This window comes from Lepus europaeus, chromosome 13, assembly GCF_033115175.1.
Source record: "Lepus europaeus isolate LE1 chromosome 13, mLepTim1.pri, whole genome shotgun sequence".
Classification (NCBI taxonomy): domain Eukaryota; kingdom Metazoa; phylum Chordata; class Mammalia; order Lagomorpha; family Leporidae; genus Lepus; species Lepus europaeus.
This window is the reverse complement of record NC_084839.1, coordinates 86,741,346-86,754,885: the sequence shown is the minus strand read 5'-3', so window position 1 is coordinate 86,754,885 and position 13,540 is coordinate 86,741,346. Positions and strand designations below refer to the sequence as shown.

Here is a 13,540-nt window from a genome sequence, read left to right as displayed (position 1 = left end):
TTTTTTTTTTTTTTTTTTTTTTTGACAGGCAGGGTAGACAATGAGAGAGAGAGACAGAGAGAAAGGTCTTCCTTTGCCGTTGGTTCACCCTCCAATGGCCACTGCAGCAGGCGCTGTGCTGATCCGAAGCCAGGAGCCAGGTGCTTCCTCCTGGTTTCCCATGTAGATGCAGGGCCCAAGCACTTGGGCCATCCTCCACTGCCTTCCCGGGCCACAGCAGAGAGCTGGCCTGGAAGAGGAGCAACCGGGACAGAATCCGCCGCCCCAACCGGGACTAGAACCCCGGGTGCCGGCGCCACTAGGCGGAGGATTAGCCTAGTGAGCTGCGGTGCCGGCCATACATACTATTTTTAAAGAACAGTTGGGATCCACATTTGGTGTAGCAGTTAAGATGCCACTAAGGACTTCCATATCCCATATAAAGTGTCTGAATTCAAGTCCCAGCTCCGCCCCTGATTCCATCTTCCTGCTAATGCACACCTGGAAGGCGGTGGGTGGTGGCTCAAGTCCTTGGGTCTCTGACACCCATATGGGAGACTTGGACTGAATCCTAGGCTCCCAGCTTTAGGCTCAGCCCTGGCTGTGGTAGCCATCCGAGGAGTGAACCAGTCAGTAAACGGGCAATCTCATCGGTTTCTGTTTCTCTTTTTGTCTCTCTGGTTTTCAGATAAATAAAAAGAATTTTTAAAAAGAGGTGATGAAAAGGGGGAACGAAAGAGAATGAAGGAAAAAGATAGTGCAGCTGGAGAAGAGAGGGGCAGAGGCTGGGCCAGCAGGAATTGGAGCGGAGGAGAGCAGAGAAAGGAGGCGTCTTCCTGTGCTGCCTTGGCCCGGAGTTTGTGCCGACAGCAGGTTTTCTGTGCAGGCCTGGCTGGCAGGCAGGATGTGTTTGACAGATGAGATGGCCCGTGGCGCGGTGACCTGGGATCAGAGCAGCCTTGCCAAGTGGGGCCAGGTGGCCGCCCAGCTTCCCTGGAGCCAGGAATTCAGCCCCTCCTCCCTCCGATATGCTCAAGCTGCACAGGGGAGAAGGTGATGCCAGCGCCTGAGACTGCAGTCTTGAGAAGGCTGCGGGCCACTTGCTGGAAGAATGCCCGTGCCCCCGTAGCCTCCCGTGCCCCTGCAGGGCAGTGCGTAAGGGCCACTTCCTGGAGGTCACCATTTAACCTTGGGTCATCTTTCACTTCCTGTTTGTGTCCAGGATTTCAAGTGCAGACACGCGGCACAAGAGTGGGGGCAATGGTAGTCTCTCAGTTACGAGCTCATGGAATTCAGCCAGAAACACGGCCCCGCGGGAGGAGCCGAGTGACTGCATCTCTCTCTCTCTCTCTCTCTCTCTCTCTCTCTCTCTCTCTCTCGTAGATTTGTTTGAAAGGAAGAGTTACAGAGACAGGGGGAGAGAGAGATCTTCCATCTACTGGTTCACTCTCCAAATGGCTGAAACAGCTTGGGATGGACCAGACTGCAGCTAGGAGTGAGGGACTCCATCTTGGTCTGTCCCATGTGGGTGGCAGGGGCCCAGGCACTTGGGCCATCTTCTTCTGCTTTCCCAGGTGCATCAGCAGGGAGCTGAATTAGAAGTGGAGAGGACTGACGCTCATGGGATGCCAGCATTGAAGGCACTGGTTTAACCCACTGCATCACAGCACCTGCCTGCCCTGATTATGTCTGGAGAAGCAGTTGAATCAATTCTTGCCATGCAAAAAGTTAACATTTTCTGAGCAGATGGTTTTTTATTTTCCTCATTTCTTCTGTATTTCTTCCTACAATGAACATGTATCATTTCTTAAAAAAAAAAAACATTTTATTTATTTGAAAGACAGAGAGAAGGAGAAACAGAGAGAGAGAGAGAGAGAGAGAGAGAGAGGTCTTCCATTTGCAGGTTCACTCCCCAAATGGCTGCAATGGCCGGGACTGGCTAGGCAGAAACCACGAACCAGGAGCTCCTTCCAGGTCTCCCACGTGGCTGCAGGGGCCCAAGGACTTGGGGCCATCCTCCCCTGCTTTCCCAGGAGCATTAGCAGGGAGCTGGATTGGAAGTGGAGCAGCCAGGACTCAAACGTACAGCCATAGGGCATACCAGCACTGCAGGAGGCAGCTTTACCCGCTATCCCCCAATGCCAGCCCCTTCGTATCATTTCTATTATTAGAAGGGAATTTCGGCCAGTGCCATGGCTCACTAGGCTAATCCTCCACCTGCAGCGCCGGCACACTGGGTTCTAGTCCCAGTGGGGCTCCGGATTCTGTCCCGGTTGCCCCTCTTCCAGGCCAGCTCTCTGCTGTGGCCCGGGAAGGCAGTGGAGGATGGCCCAAGTGCTTGGGCCCTGCACCTGCATGGGAGACCAGGAGAAGCACCTGGCTCCTGCCTTGGGATCAGCGCGGTGCGCCAGCTGCAGCAGCCATTGGAGGGTGAACCAATGGCAAAGGAAGACCTTTCTCTCTGTCTCTCTCTCTCACTGTCTACTCTGCCTGTCAAAAAAAGTAAAAAAAACAAAGAAGGGAATTCCACGTTTTAGAACCCTGTCTTGTAATAGATTCTCTTCCTCTGAACCAACTGTGAAATGTGGACACAGATCACGCAAGCCCCTCGTCTGGGGTTGCACATCAAGTGCCCGCAGACTTGTCGTCTGGGTCCAAGTGGCCTCCCCGTGAACGGATGCAGGATCCTGTGCAACTGGAGTTGGTCTGGACGACCCCCTCTCATCCTCTCATCCATCACCAGGCAGGATGCGTGACCTCGGGTCAGTTCCCTGGGACCGAAGTCAAAGGCCTTGATGACAGAAGCCGGTACCAGCTGATTCCAGGAGCTGAACTCCTCCCTCCTCCCTCGACAGCAGCCCTTAAAGGAAATCCAGTCTTCCTGAGTGGAAGAGTGTGTGTCAGGACCAGACCCACAAACCGCACAGCTCAGGGCAGAAGCCAACTTGTGCAAGGCTGGAGATTGCCTGCCCTGCTCAGTTCATCGCAAGCTCCCCGAGGCGCTTTCAGGAGTGGCGAGGCACACGTTTGTCCTGTGGATGCACCTGCCACCATGGTTGTGAGGACTACACGCTCCCCCAGAGCCTGATGCCCGGGCCAGGCCTACCGCATGGATGCTTCAGCAGGCAGGAAAAGGCAGGAGGCAGAGGGATCTGAGCTTTGTCGGCCTCAATGGCGCTGGTGCACGGCTTCTCCCTGAGGCCTGCAGCCCCTGCTCCTGTTTTGCCACAAATCCCTCTCCTTCCTGGAGGAAGATGACCAGGTTGAAGCGCAGGTGAAGTGTATTTGTCTAGAGTGGAGTGTCGACTGGGCTAGGGCTTCAGCCCCAAGAAGAGAGAGCAAGAGGAGGCAGCGATGACCTTGGCTGTGGCTGGGGTCCCTGGGCTTCTTGCCCAGGTGGTACTTACGTCTCTTTAAAGAAAGGAAAGGGAAAAAGCAGGGGCAGGCTGGCATTTGGCATAGCGGTGAAGGCTTTGCCTGGAGGCTCATCTTCCATTTCAGAGTGCCTGGGTGCGAATCCTGGCTCTGCTTTCCATCCAGCTCCCTGCTCACACGAACTCTGGGAGGCAGCGGACAATGGATCAAGGATCTGGAACCTTGGCACTCATGCGAGAGACTCAGATAGAGTTCTAGGCTCTTGGCTTCAGCCTGGCCCAGCCCTAGCTGTTGCAGGCATTTGGAGAGTGAACCAGCAGATAGAAGATCTCGCTCTGTCTCTTTCTGGGTCTGTCTCTCCATGGATGAAGGATCTCTGTCTCTGTGTGTCTTTCAAATAAAAATTTTAAAATAATTTAGAAAAAGAAAAAGCAGCAGGCACCGCGGCTCACTAGGCTAATCCTCCGTCTGCGGCGCCGGCACCCCGGGGTTCTAGTCCCGGTTGGGGCGCCAGATTCTGTCCCAGTTGCTCCTCTTCCAGTCCAGCTCTCTGCTGTGGCCCGGGAAGGCAGTGGAGGATGGCCCAAGTGCTTGGGCCCTGCACCCACATGGGAGACCAGGAGGAAGCACCTGGCTCCTGGCTTTGGATCAGTGCAGTGCTCCAGCCTTAGCAACCATTTGGGGGGTGAACCAAACTTTTCTCTCTGTCTCTGTCTCTTACTGTCCACTCTGCCTGTCCAAAAAAAAAAAAAAGAAAAGAAAGAAAGAAAAAAAGGAAAAAAAAAAAAAAAAGCAGGGGTCGGTGCTTTGGTATAGCGCATAAAGCCACTGCCTGCAGTGCCGGCATCCCATATGGGTGCCAGTCGAGTCCCTGCTGCTCCACTTCCAATCCAGCTCTCTGCTATGGCCTGGGAAAGCAGTGGAGGATGGCCCAAGTCTCAGGGCCCCTGCACCCACGTGGAAGACCTGGAAGAAGCTCCTGGCTCCTGGCTTCAGATTGGCGCAGCTCCAGCCATTGCAGTCATCTGGGGAGTGAACCAGCGGATGGAGGACCTCTCTCTTTATGTGTCTCTGCCTCTGCCTCTCTGTGACTCTGCCTTTCATATAAAATAAATAAGTCTTTATAAAAAAAAAAAAAAGAAAGAAAGAAAAGAAAAAGCAGGGGCTCTGGAGGGGAAGCCTTAGCCATTGTTTGTTTCTGTTCTACGCAGGCATTTTATTGAAACTTTGATTTGGGTAACTTGGCAGAGGGCCAGCAACAGAGCCCATGTAAATAACTACGCTTAGTGTTTATCCTTCTGCCATCACTCGGGATCCCAAGGTGTGCAGAGACTGTGCCCTCTGGGACTGCTGCCCGTGAAGTAGATGAGGAGGGAGAGGCTGGAAGAATCTTCCCTGGACGTCGTCAGGGACAGAAATGCCAGGGAGAAGGCTGGAGCTCCCCCAGTTCTGAGCCGACTTGTTTGTGTGTTTCCCTTCCGGTCCGATTCCCTCCTTCCCCGCCTTCTGCTCCAGTGGGCAGCCAGGGGCGGGGTGGGGGTGGGGTGAACGCAGACATCCGCCCTCTGTCATTGCTGTCGCGGCTGGGGATTAGCAGGGCTCTGGCTGTGGCTGCGCCCTGTGCTCCTCTCATCTCCAGCCATGGCTAAGGGATCTGGGTGGGAACCTCCCTTCCCTGGGATCCTTGAGGGTGACAGCTGTGTGCCTCACTCTCAGCCAGGCCTGTGTGGCACCTGCTATCCCCCACCCCACCCCCACTTCTCACTCCAAAATCCTCTGGCATTCTCAGCATAACTTCTGACCTCAGCATTGGCCTAAGCACGGACGAAGGCACCCGCTTGGGCCCAGGGACGGCCTTCCTGACGTGGAAGCATGACGCGGGATTTTGTAAATCTGATAACATCTGATTGAATCACCCACAGCATTTGAGCTTCCCCTGCTCGCTCCTCCCATCGCTTCCCTTCCCCCCTGCTGTGCTCCCAGCCAGGGCAGTGTGTTGTGCGGAGAGGATCCGCACAGTATGGCACACTTGAGGTTACCGAGGTTACCAAGGTTACTGCGTGCCATGGTGACCAGGTGGAGGCTCCTGCGGTTCCGCGGAAAGGAAGCAGCACTCCCCTGGTGCCAGGCGGGCGGGCACCACACCAGCTCATGACCCAGCCTGCACCGGAGACAGCCCATGGAGCTCCTTGAAAGCTGTTCGTTCGCGCTCGCTCCAAGGAAGAGCAGGACTATGTCTGCCGGCGCTCTCTTTCTCCCGAGATCTTACAGTTGAGACCCAGCCCAGCAGCAGTGGACTCAGAGGCAGACGGATCATTCTGCAAGGCCTGCTTAGCAGGAGGAAGACGTTGCAACCCCAGGACGTCTCTCACGCAGAGCAGCAGCTGCAAATGTGTTACTCTGAGCCAACGGGGGCTTGTACCACCACCCCACTGGGAAACTGGCAGAGCGCCCGCTCACCCACCGCACCACGCCAGCATCTCCTAAGTGCCCCTGGAGCTCCAGCCTCCTCGACACATGGCCTCAGCTGGGGTCCTGCCAATTTGCAAGGCCCTCCAGACTTTGTTTACTTGGGTATTGTGCATGTGCTTGAAGGCATTGCCTGTCAGGGTCAGCCCGCGAAAGTATCCGTGTGACCGGGCACGTGGGGCAGAGTAGCCTGTGCCAGCAGCCCCGGGGGCTCACGCGTGTTTGGATGTACACATCAGGGTCTGTTTTCCAGCGGTAAACTTCGTAAGCCCAGGAACAAAGCTGCTTTCTCCTCTGAACTTAAATGACTTGGAAAAAAAACACACACACTTTGCAAATTGCCTGGGCATCCTCAAGGAGACAGCAGCTTGGCTTGGGGGATCTTTGCTGTGGAGCGTTCTGTTCCTGGCAGATTAAAGACCTATGTCCTTTTTTTTAAAAAGGAGAAAAGAGAGGAGGACAAGGAAGGGGTGGGGGAGGAGGGGAAAAAGGAAGAGGTTGGACTAACCAAGGAAATTTCTACCTAGGGTCAGGACGTTAAATGCTATCTATCTGAAATGTTCTTGGTGTGCATCTGGCCATTAAAATGAAGAACAGGACTTGGTAGGCTCCAAACACAAAAGATAAAGAAGTAGGAAAACTCATTGCTTGCCATGACGGATTTATGCTATGTATACGTGTTGAAATATTGCACTCTGCCCAATAAAAATGTGCAAGTATTCTACGTTAATCAAAAAATTTGAGTGATAAAATATTTTTAAAAAGAAGAAAAAACAACAAACTTGAAATTACTTTTTCATTTCCTGGACTCCATATTAATTCTCAATGGGACATTATCTAGAAAGAGAAATATTAACAGACAGAAAACATACAGAGAGTGGAGAAATCCACCCCAAAGACAGTCTATCTGGGTGGAGTTGGGAAGGTGACCAAGCCCAGCCAATCCCTCTAAAATGACTTGCAGAGCCCCTGTGCCCATCACGAGCAGAGCCAGCGTTGTGGTGCAGCATGTTAAGCTGCTACGTGCGACGCCGGCATCCCCTATCAAAGTACTGGTTCCAGTCCTGGCTGCTCTGCTTCCAATCCGGCTCCCTGCTTAGCAGTGTGCCTGGAAAGGCAGTGGATGATGGCCCAAGTACTTGGCTCCCTGTCACCCACATGGAGACCAGAATGGAATTCCAAGCCCCTGGTTTGGCCTGGCCCAGCCCCAGCCATTGTGGCCATTTGGGGAGTGAACCAGTGTATGGAAGCTCTCTCTGTGTATCCCTCTCTTTCTGTCACTCTACCTTTTAAATAAATAAAATGAGTCTCAAACACATACACGTGACTACTTCAACTCATTTCATGGAGACCTGGGATAGACCAAGGTGTCCTGCAAAGGCAGTGCTGCACCTAACGCAGGCCTTCTCCCCAGGCCGGCGGTCTGACTGCCCAGCCAGCTGGAATGGACACCACAGGTCACGGGCCCATGGTCAGCCCGAGCGCCATTCCTCTGACTCGGGGACAGCAGCTGCTCTCGGTTTCTGAGAGTCCTTTACGGAATCCTTGTTGACTGTTCCCTTCCCAGAATTTCCTAGTCCTGGGAAATTATTTTCTGTTATTTTCCCATCTTCTCAGGTGTCCTCTCTGTGTTGGAAAAAGCAATGACAGACAGAAACTCTCTGTGTAACCAGATACCGTGATATTAGCACGGCTGAATGGTAATCCTGTCTGCCCCTCAGGTCAGAGCCTGCAGTCAAGGCACCTAGACGCTCTGCTCACCCCTGGTAAATGCCTCAGTTTCCCTCTCCATCAAAGTGTGCCACACAGATGTATACTTAAAACACTGCGGCGCAGTGGGTAAAGCCGTTGCCTGCAGTGCCGGCATCCCATATGGGCACTGGTTTGAGTCCTGGCTGCTCCGCTTCCGATCCAGCTCTCTGCTATGGCCTGGGAAAGCAGTAGAAGATGGCCCAAGTTCTTGGGCTCCTGCACTCGGGTGGGAGACTTGGAGGAAGCTGCTGGCTCCTGGCTTTGGATCAGCCCAGCTCCGGCCGTTGTAGCCATCTGGGGAATGAACCAGCGGATGGAAGACTCTCTCTCTCTCTCTCTTCCTCCCTCTTTATAACTCTGCCTTTCAAACAAATAAATACATCTTTTAAAAAAAAAAGCCACTGTGAGGGAGGCTGGCAATGGATTAAGCTGCCACCTGCAATGCTGTCATCTCATATGGGCTCTGGTTCAAGTCCTGGCAGCTCCACTTCTGATGCAGCTCTCTGCTAATGGTCCTAGGAAAGCAACAGAAAATGACCTGAGTGTTTGGCCTCCTGCCATCCATGTGGGAGACCCAGATGGAGTTCCAGGCTCCTGGCTTCAACCTGGCCCAGCCCTGGGCCATTGCAGCCATTTGGGGAGTGAACCAGCGGATGGAAGATCGATCTCTCTCATTGTCGCTCTCACTCTCTGTAACTCTGCCTTTCAAACAAAAACATAAATCTTCTAAAAAGGGTTGGGGGGTGGGAACCAGGAATATCCATGGAAAGCCCTTGCAACAAGCAGGTAAGTTTGATGAGAACACCTCATGTTGAGGACTGGAAAAGCCTGTTAGCTCTTGGAGTGGCTGAGACGTGACCATGTCCCATGGACCTCCCTTAACCTCGCTGCCCTGTCCCTCAGCTCCTCACAGGCCCAGCAGCTCTCCTTCCTGCACGACGGCCTCCTTAGCAACATCTACCTGCACAGGACCAGCTGCCCCGTGCCCCTGCTGCAATGGCTGTTCCAGGTGAGGACCAGACCAGCCGCTAGGTGGCGGGAGTGCAGCAGCCTCCTAGCTGGGGCCAGCCTGCAGGCAGGAGGAGCGGGGCTGGGCATTAACCTTGTGTGGGGTTGAGAGCAGAGGAGGGAGGAAAGCTGATGGAGAGTTAATCCTCACCGGGACCCAGGTGTGGCCTCTGCCTCCCGCTCGGTGTGCAGCTCTCCGGGTGTTGCCTGTGCCACCCAGAAGCCTGGCTTAGCTTTCCGGAGGGGCCTGGCGCTGCCAGTGGACTTGAAGTCCAACCCCTCAGTGTGTAGATCCATGCTTGCCCAACGAGGTTCTCCTGTTGTGTCAAAAATCTCTTCCCCGGCCACCAAGGTCCCCTAGCCGATAGGCAGCCCCCTGGGGCAGGGGGGTGCCCACAGATTTAAAGCCTAGGGTGCTGGTGGGTCGGAGGGCTTGCTTCCTGTCTGCCGTTAGTCGGCCAGAGGAGCCTGCAGCTGCAGTCTCTCCCCTCCTGGGTGTCGTTGGAACATTCTGCCTTGGGGGAACATCCACCCTGCCTGGGGCTTGCAACTTTTGGAGAGACAGAGACAGTAAAAACCCAGCAGGAACCAACTGCTCCGATCTGAATGCCTGGCATGAGGATGCCTGCCTGGCCTGGGCCCCCTCCCAGGGCCCCTGGGGATGGGCTGGCCACAAGTTCCAGCTCGTCCTGTTGCTGCCAGTTGGAGCCTGGACCCCAGCTGTAAATCAGAGCCACTGTGCAGGGCGGGTTCAAGGAAGTCCTCCCCCTCGGCAGGCTGGCCACACTCCAGGCAGAGCCCTCCAGCTCCCTCTGCTTCCCCCACCCCCAGCCCCCAGCCCTGGGGCCGCCTCCGTGCTGCAGAGGAGAAAGACCCCAGGCTCCTGGGGCCCTGCTGTGGCCCTTGCTCTGGTGCCCCTCTCCCCCCGCGGCCTGGTGGGAGTGGATGGGGAGGAACAGGGAACAGTGTGCCCATTATTCTCACCCCAGCCAGGGCAGCTTCTCGCTGCTCCTTGCACAGCAGATGACGAAGCACACAATTGGGCATTGGGAGGCACAAAGAGCCCAACTGAGAGGGCGCCCACAGAGGGGCCTTGTGTGACCCTGACACGGCGTGGAGTGCCCTTCCTCTTGGGGGGGATCAGTCTCCATGAGGTCCTGGGACCCCAGAGCCTCCCCCAAGACAAAGTGCAAGCTTGGTCACCTGTGGGCGTGTTCCTTAACATCTGCCCTATGCCTCCGATGGCCCCGTGTGCAAGAGAAGTGTGCAACCCTCGCAGACCGCCCTGGCCACTGCTCGGCCCAGGGCCTGGCATTGTCAGCGCACGGAGGCCCCGGTTCACGCCCTGTGGAGAGGAAAAGCAGAAGCCCCATCCCCTGCCACGGCGGAAGCCAGGTTGGCGAGAGGGATGCCCTTGGCTTTGGGAGACCTCTGGGCAGTATGCTCTGTGCACTTCAGAAGCTTATATGGTTAGTGAGGACTCTGGCTGCAAGAGGCAGAAATCCATGAAGGGCCCCCCTGCAGCCTCCTGGGGATTCTTAACACCAGAGTGGGAACGGTCCCGGGGATCCCAGGACTGGGATGTGGCTGGCTCTCGGGCGGAGCTGGAACCAGGATGGGGAAGCATCAGGATGCTGGACCAGCCTCCACTTCTCTCTCCTCCCCGGGGGGCTCCCTGGCCAAGCAAGACCAGGCTGTGTCCACAAATCTGAGTCCCCAGGAAGGACAGTATAGTTTTCCTGAGAGGATTAAATGGTCCCCTGGTCCAGTCAAGGCAGCTGGGTGAGCGGGGCTGCAGGAGCCTACACGGACACCTGGGGTCCATCCTGGGAGCTGGGGGCGGGCGAGTCAGACCTCCCAGCTCTGCTCAGTCCACTGCGTTCTTAGAGAGGCGGTGCTGAGTTCCCCTGGGGTCGTGGTCCTGCTGCCCCCCCCCCCAGAGGCTTCAGTCCATGTTCTCTTGGGGAACAGGCTTCAGCCACAGGGCTCTTGACTTCCGTGGGCTTGTCCACCTCGTGTGGACCTTCCGGGTGAGCCTCACCAGGGAGGATGGGCACGAGCAGGTAGCGTATGTCCTCGGTGAGCTTCTAGAGAGTCGAGTGTTCGGCTGTAGAAGTTACAAGAAGTCACAGAGGAATGGACCCCGAGGCAGTGGCTTCCCTGCGAGCGCCCCAGCTGTGACAGGGAGGGCAGTAGATCCGGCAGAGGGAGGGGCTGTGCAGCAGGAGGGGGTCCCCGACAGTCCTGAGGGGCCCTGCAATCCGGTGACCCTTTTGGGTAGCCTGAGTTGAAGTGAGGGCTCCAGGCCCTCGGACCCCAGCATCAGCCTGTCGCCAGACACAGGCTGCACTTGGAGAGGTTATGCTCTCGGGCCAGATCCAGGAGTGGCATTCAGCCCTGGGGCACTCCAAAGCCACTGTGTCTGAAAGGGAGAGTTCCCTACAGCACCCACCACCGCTGTGAGCACTCTCAGGAACCCCGCCCCGAGGCCTGGCCCCGACTGTGTGTCCCCAGACAAGGTGGCACTGTGGGTGGGTGGTGCTGGGCGCTTGTTTGTGTCGTACCCTCTCCATATCCCAAATCCCCGGTGCAGGACACACTGACTCCAGCAGCATTCCAATAAGGATCCCTGTTGCCTGGAGTTGTTTGGGGTTGTGGATCTGCGCTCAGGACCAGGATTTTCCACGCCAGTGGTCTCAGATGACTGTGAAAGTAAAACACTGACCCGGAAATGATTTGAAGCTCCCAGAGCGGGGCCAACCTGGTCCTGCCCAGCTGACTGTGGCCGGTCGGTGCTTGCAAGCTCCTTCTCTCCTCTACGCTGGCCCCCGCCCTGCAGGGACATGGAAGTGACCGCAAGGAGTGAAAAGCCAGAAGGCCCCAGACCCTCCCAGAGGGAGGTGGACAGAGAAGGGAGTTTTAAGTCCCACGGACCTGGCTTTCACTCCTGGGTTAGCGACTAACGGGCTGCGTGACCCGAGGGGAGTTGCTTGACACCCCCCCCCCCCCAGCATGGTTTCCTCATCTGGACGATGACAGCAGTAACCACATCCTCCTTCTCCTACGTGGCCTAGTGAGGATGAAATGGGATTTATTTAATGCGGGGTAATGGAAAGGCATTGCCTTGCGCCACAGAAACGACCCTGCTCACCTGTTTTGGGTTTTGTTTTGTTTTTTGTTTTTTTTTCTCCTAGCTTCTGACATGGCCTCCAGAAACGTCTTCAAGAGCCTTTGATCTCCTCTGGGACCTGAGTGTGGATGGGCTTTTCCGTCAGTCTGGTCAGTACCTGGTGCAGGGTGGAGACTGGCGCCCTTGGCCCCATACGACACACGTCTGTCAGTGCCCCAGAGCCCAGTACAGAGGGAGGGGCTGGTGGCGACATCAGAGCCATCTTCAGCCCTGGCTCCAGCATTAGTAAAAAGCTGAGCTGGCAGGCTCATTGGCACCTTGGTCCGGCCTCAGATCCTGGTCTCCGTGGCCAAGTCCAGGCTGACCTCACAGTCTCCTCGGATCCCAGAGCAGTCCAAAAATTTGGGTTCACATTGGGGTAGTCTCTGGTTCGAGGGGGACAGAGCATGCCTGGGAGGGTTCCAGGAACACATCCACAGAATCAGACCAGCTGCCAGGGTTGGCGGCACCGCTGGGGAGCACCTGAAGCTCACCGCCCTCCCCACCACTGGCAGCCTCCCTCGGCTGTTCGAGCAGCAGTGGTCCAGGCTGAAATGGGAGCCTCCAATCTGTCCCTTGGCCCTGTCGTCTGGGGGGATGTGTTTAATTCATCTTTACTCCTTAAGATGTCAGAGTTCCAGGGAGCCATTAATTTTCCTCTTAGCGACTGCACCCTTCCCAGGCTGTCATCACTTGGCACCTAAACTTAGACACTTTGGCACCAAAAAATATCACGTAACCATCTGAAAGCTGCTGGTGGTCCAGGGTGAGAGGGATTCCTGGGTGCCCAGGCCCCGCCTGTACCGAAGCTATAGTCTACCTCTCTCTCCCTCCCTCCCTCCAGGGCACAAGACCACAGGGCTCTGAAGGCTACAGGCATAGCTGCAGGGTGCAATGTGCACCCCCAGCCCTGTGAGCTTCAGGAGCTGGCTGAGCTGGGGGCTATCTGTCAAACTGGAGGATTCCAGACTCCCCCCAGCCAGTCCCCCTGTGGGCCCCTCACGCCGAGCTGCTGAATATAGCGCCAGTCCCAGCATCCTCTCCCTTTGCGTAACCTCTGCCCCTGCTGCCTGGGCTGCCTTCTGGAGCCCCCGGGGCCTTCTCTGCGGCATGCCTGCCCTTTTGGGGAACAGAGGCTCCCTTGTGCTGCCCCTCTCCTCTGTGCAGTGGTATGTGTCTCCCCCGCAGGCGCCCAGGGGACAGCCCACTCTCCTGTGCTGCTTGCCACGTTGTTGTCCCTCCTTTGCCTTCCATGGGACGTGGCACTCCTGGCCAGTTCGGGTCTGGCTCCCCTCACTCCAGGTGTTTCCTGTGGGCATGACCTGAGAGGCCAGCCTGGCATTCTGTTTGCCTGCCCAGGGGAATAGAACCTGTCCTAGACGAGTCCACGCCAAGGTCAGGATCTGGACTAACGGGGGAAACATCAGAGGCCTGGGGCACAGAAGGACAGGGGCTTGCGCAGACACTTGCAGACAGAGTGGCGTTATTCCCAGGAGGCGAGAGGTGGGAGGAGCCCAGCTGTCTAGATGAATGTCGTGTTCATGTATGGTGGGACTTCGTTCCCCTTAAACACGAGAAAATTCCGACAGGTGCCACAGCACGGGTGAAGCTTGAGGACATCATGCTAAGTGGAAGAAGCGAAAGGGCAAATACTGTGTGAACCACTTCCGGGTGGTCCACGGTGTAGTCAGCTTCAGAGATAAAAATGGTTGTCAGGGGCTGAGTGGGGACTTGGGGTCAAATAGGTGTAGAGTAGTTTAGAATGATGAAAACATTTTTAATATATTC

At 55.9% G+C, this 13,540-nt stretch overlaps 1 protein-coding gene across 1 annotated transcript in view; it reads left to right on the top strand.

Moving 5' to 3' along the window:
• FAM178B (family with sequence similarity 178 member B) overlaps positions 1-13,540 on the top strand; it is a 100,185-nt gene that overhangs the window by 17,906 nt on the left and 68,739 nt on the right. Inside the window, exons 5-6 of the mRNA XM_062208880.1 lie at positions 8,479-8,584; positions 11,778-11,862. Coding sequence (XP_062064864.1) covers positions 8,479-8,584; positions 11,778-11,862 — 191 coding nt within the window. The remainder of the gene's footprint in view (positions 1-8,478; positions 8,585-11,777; positions 11,863-13,540) is intronic.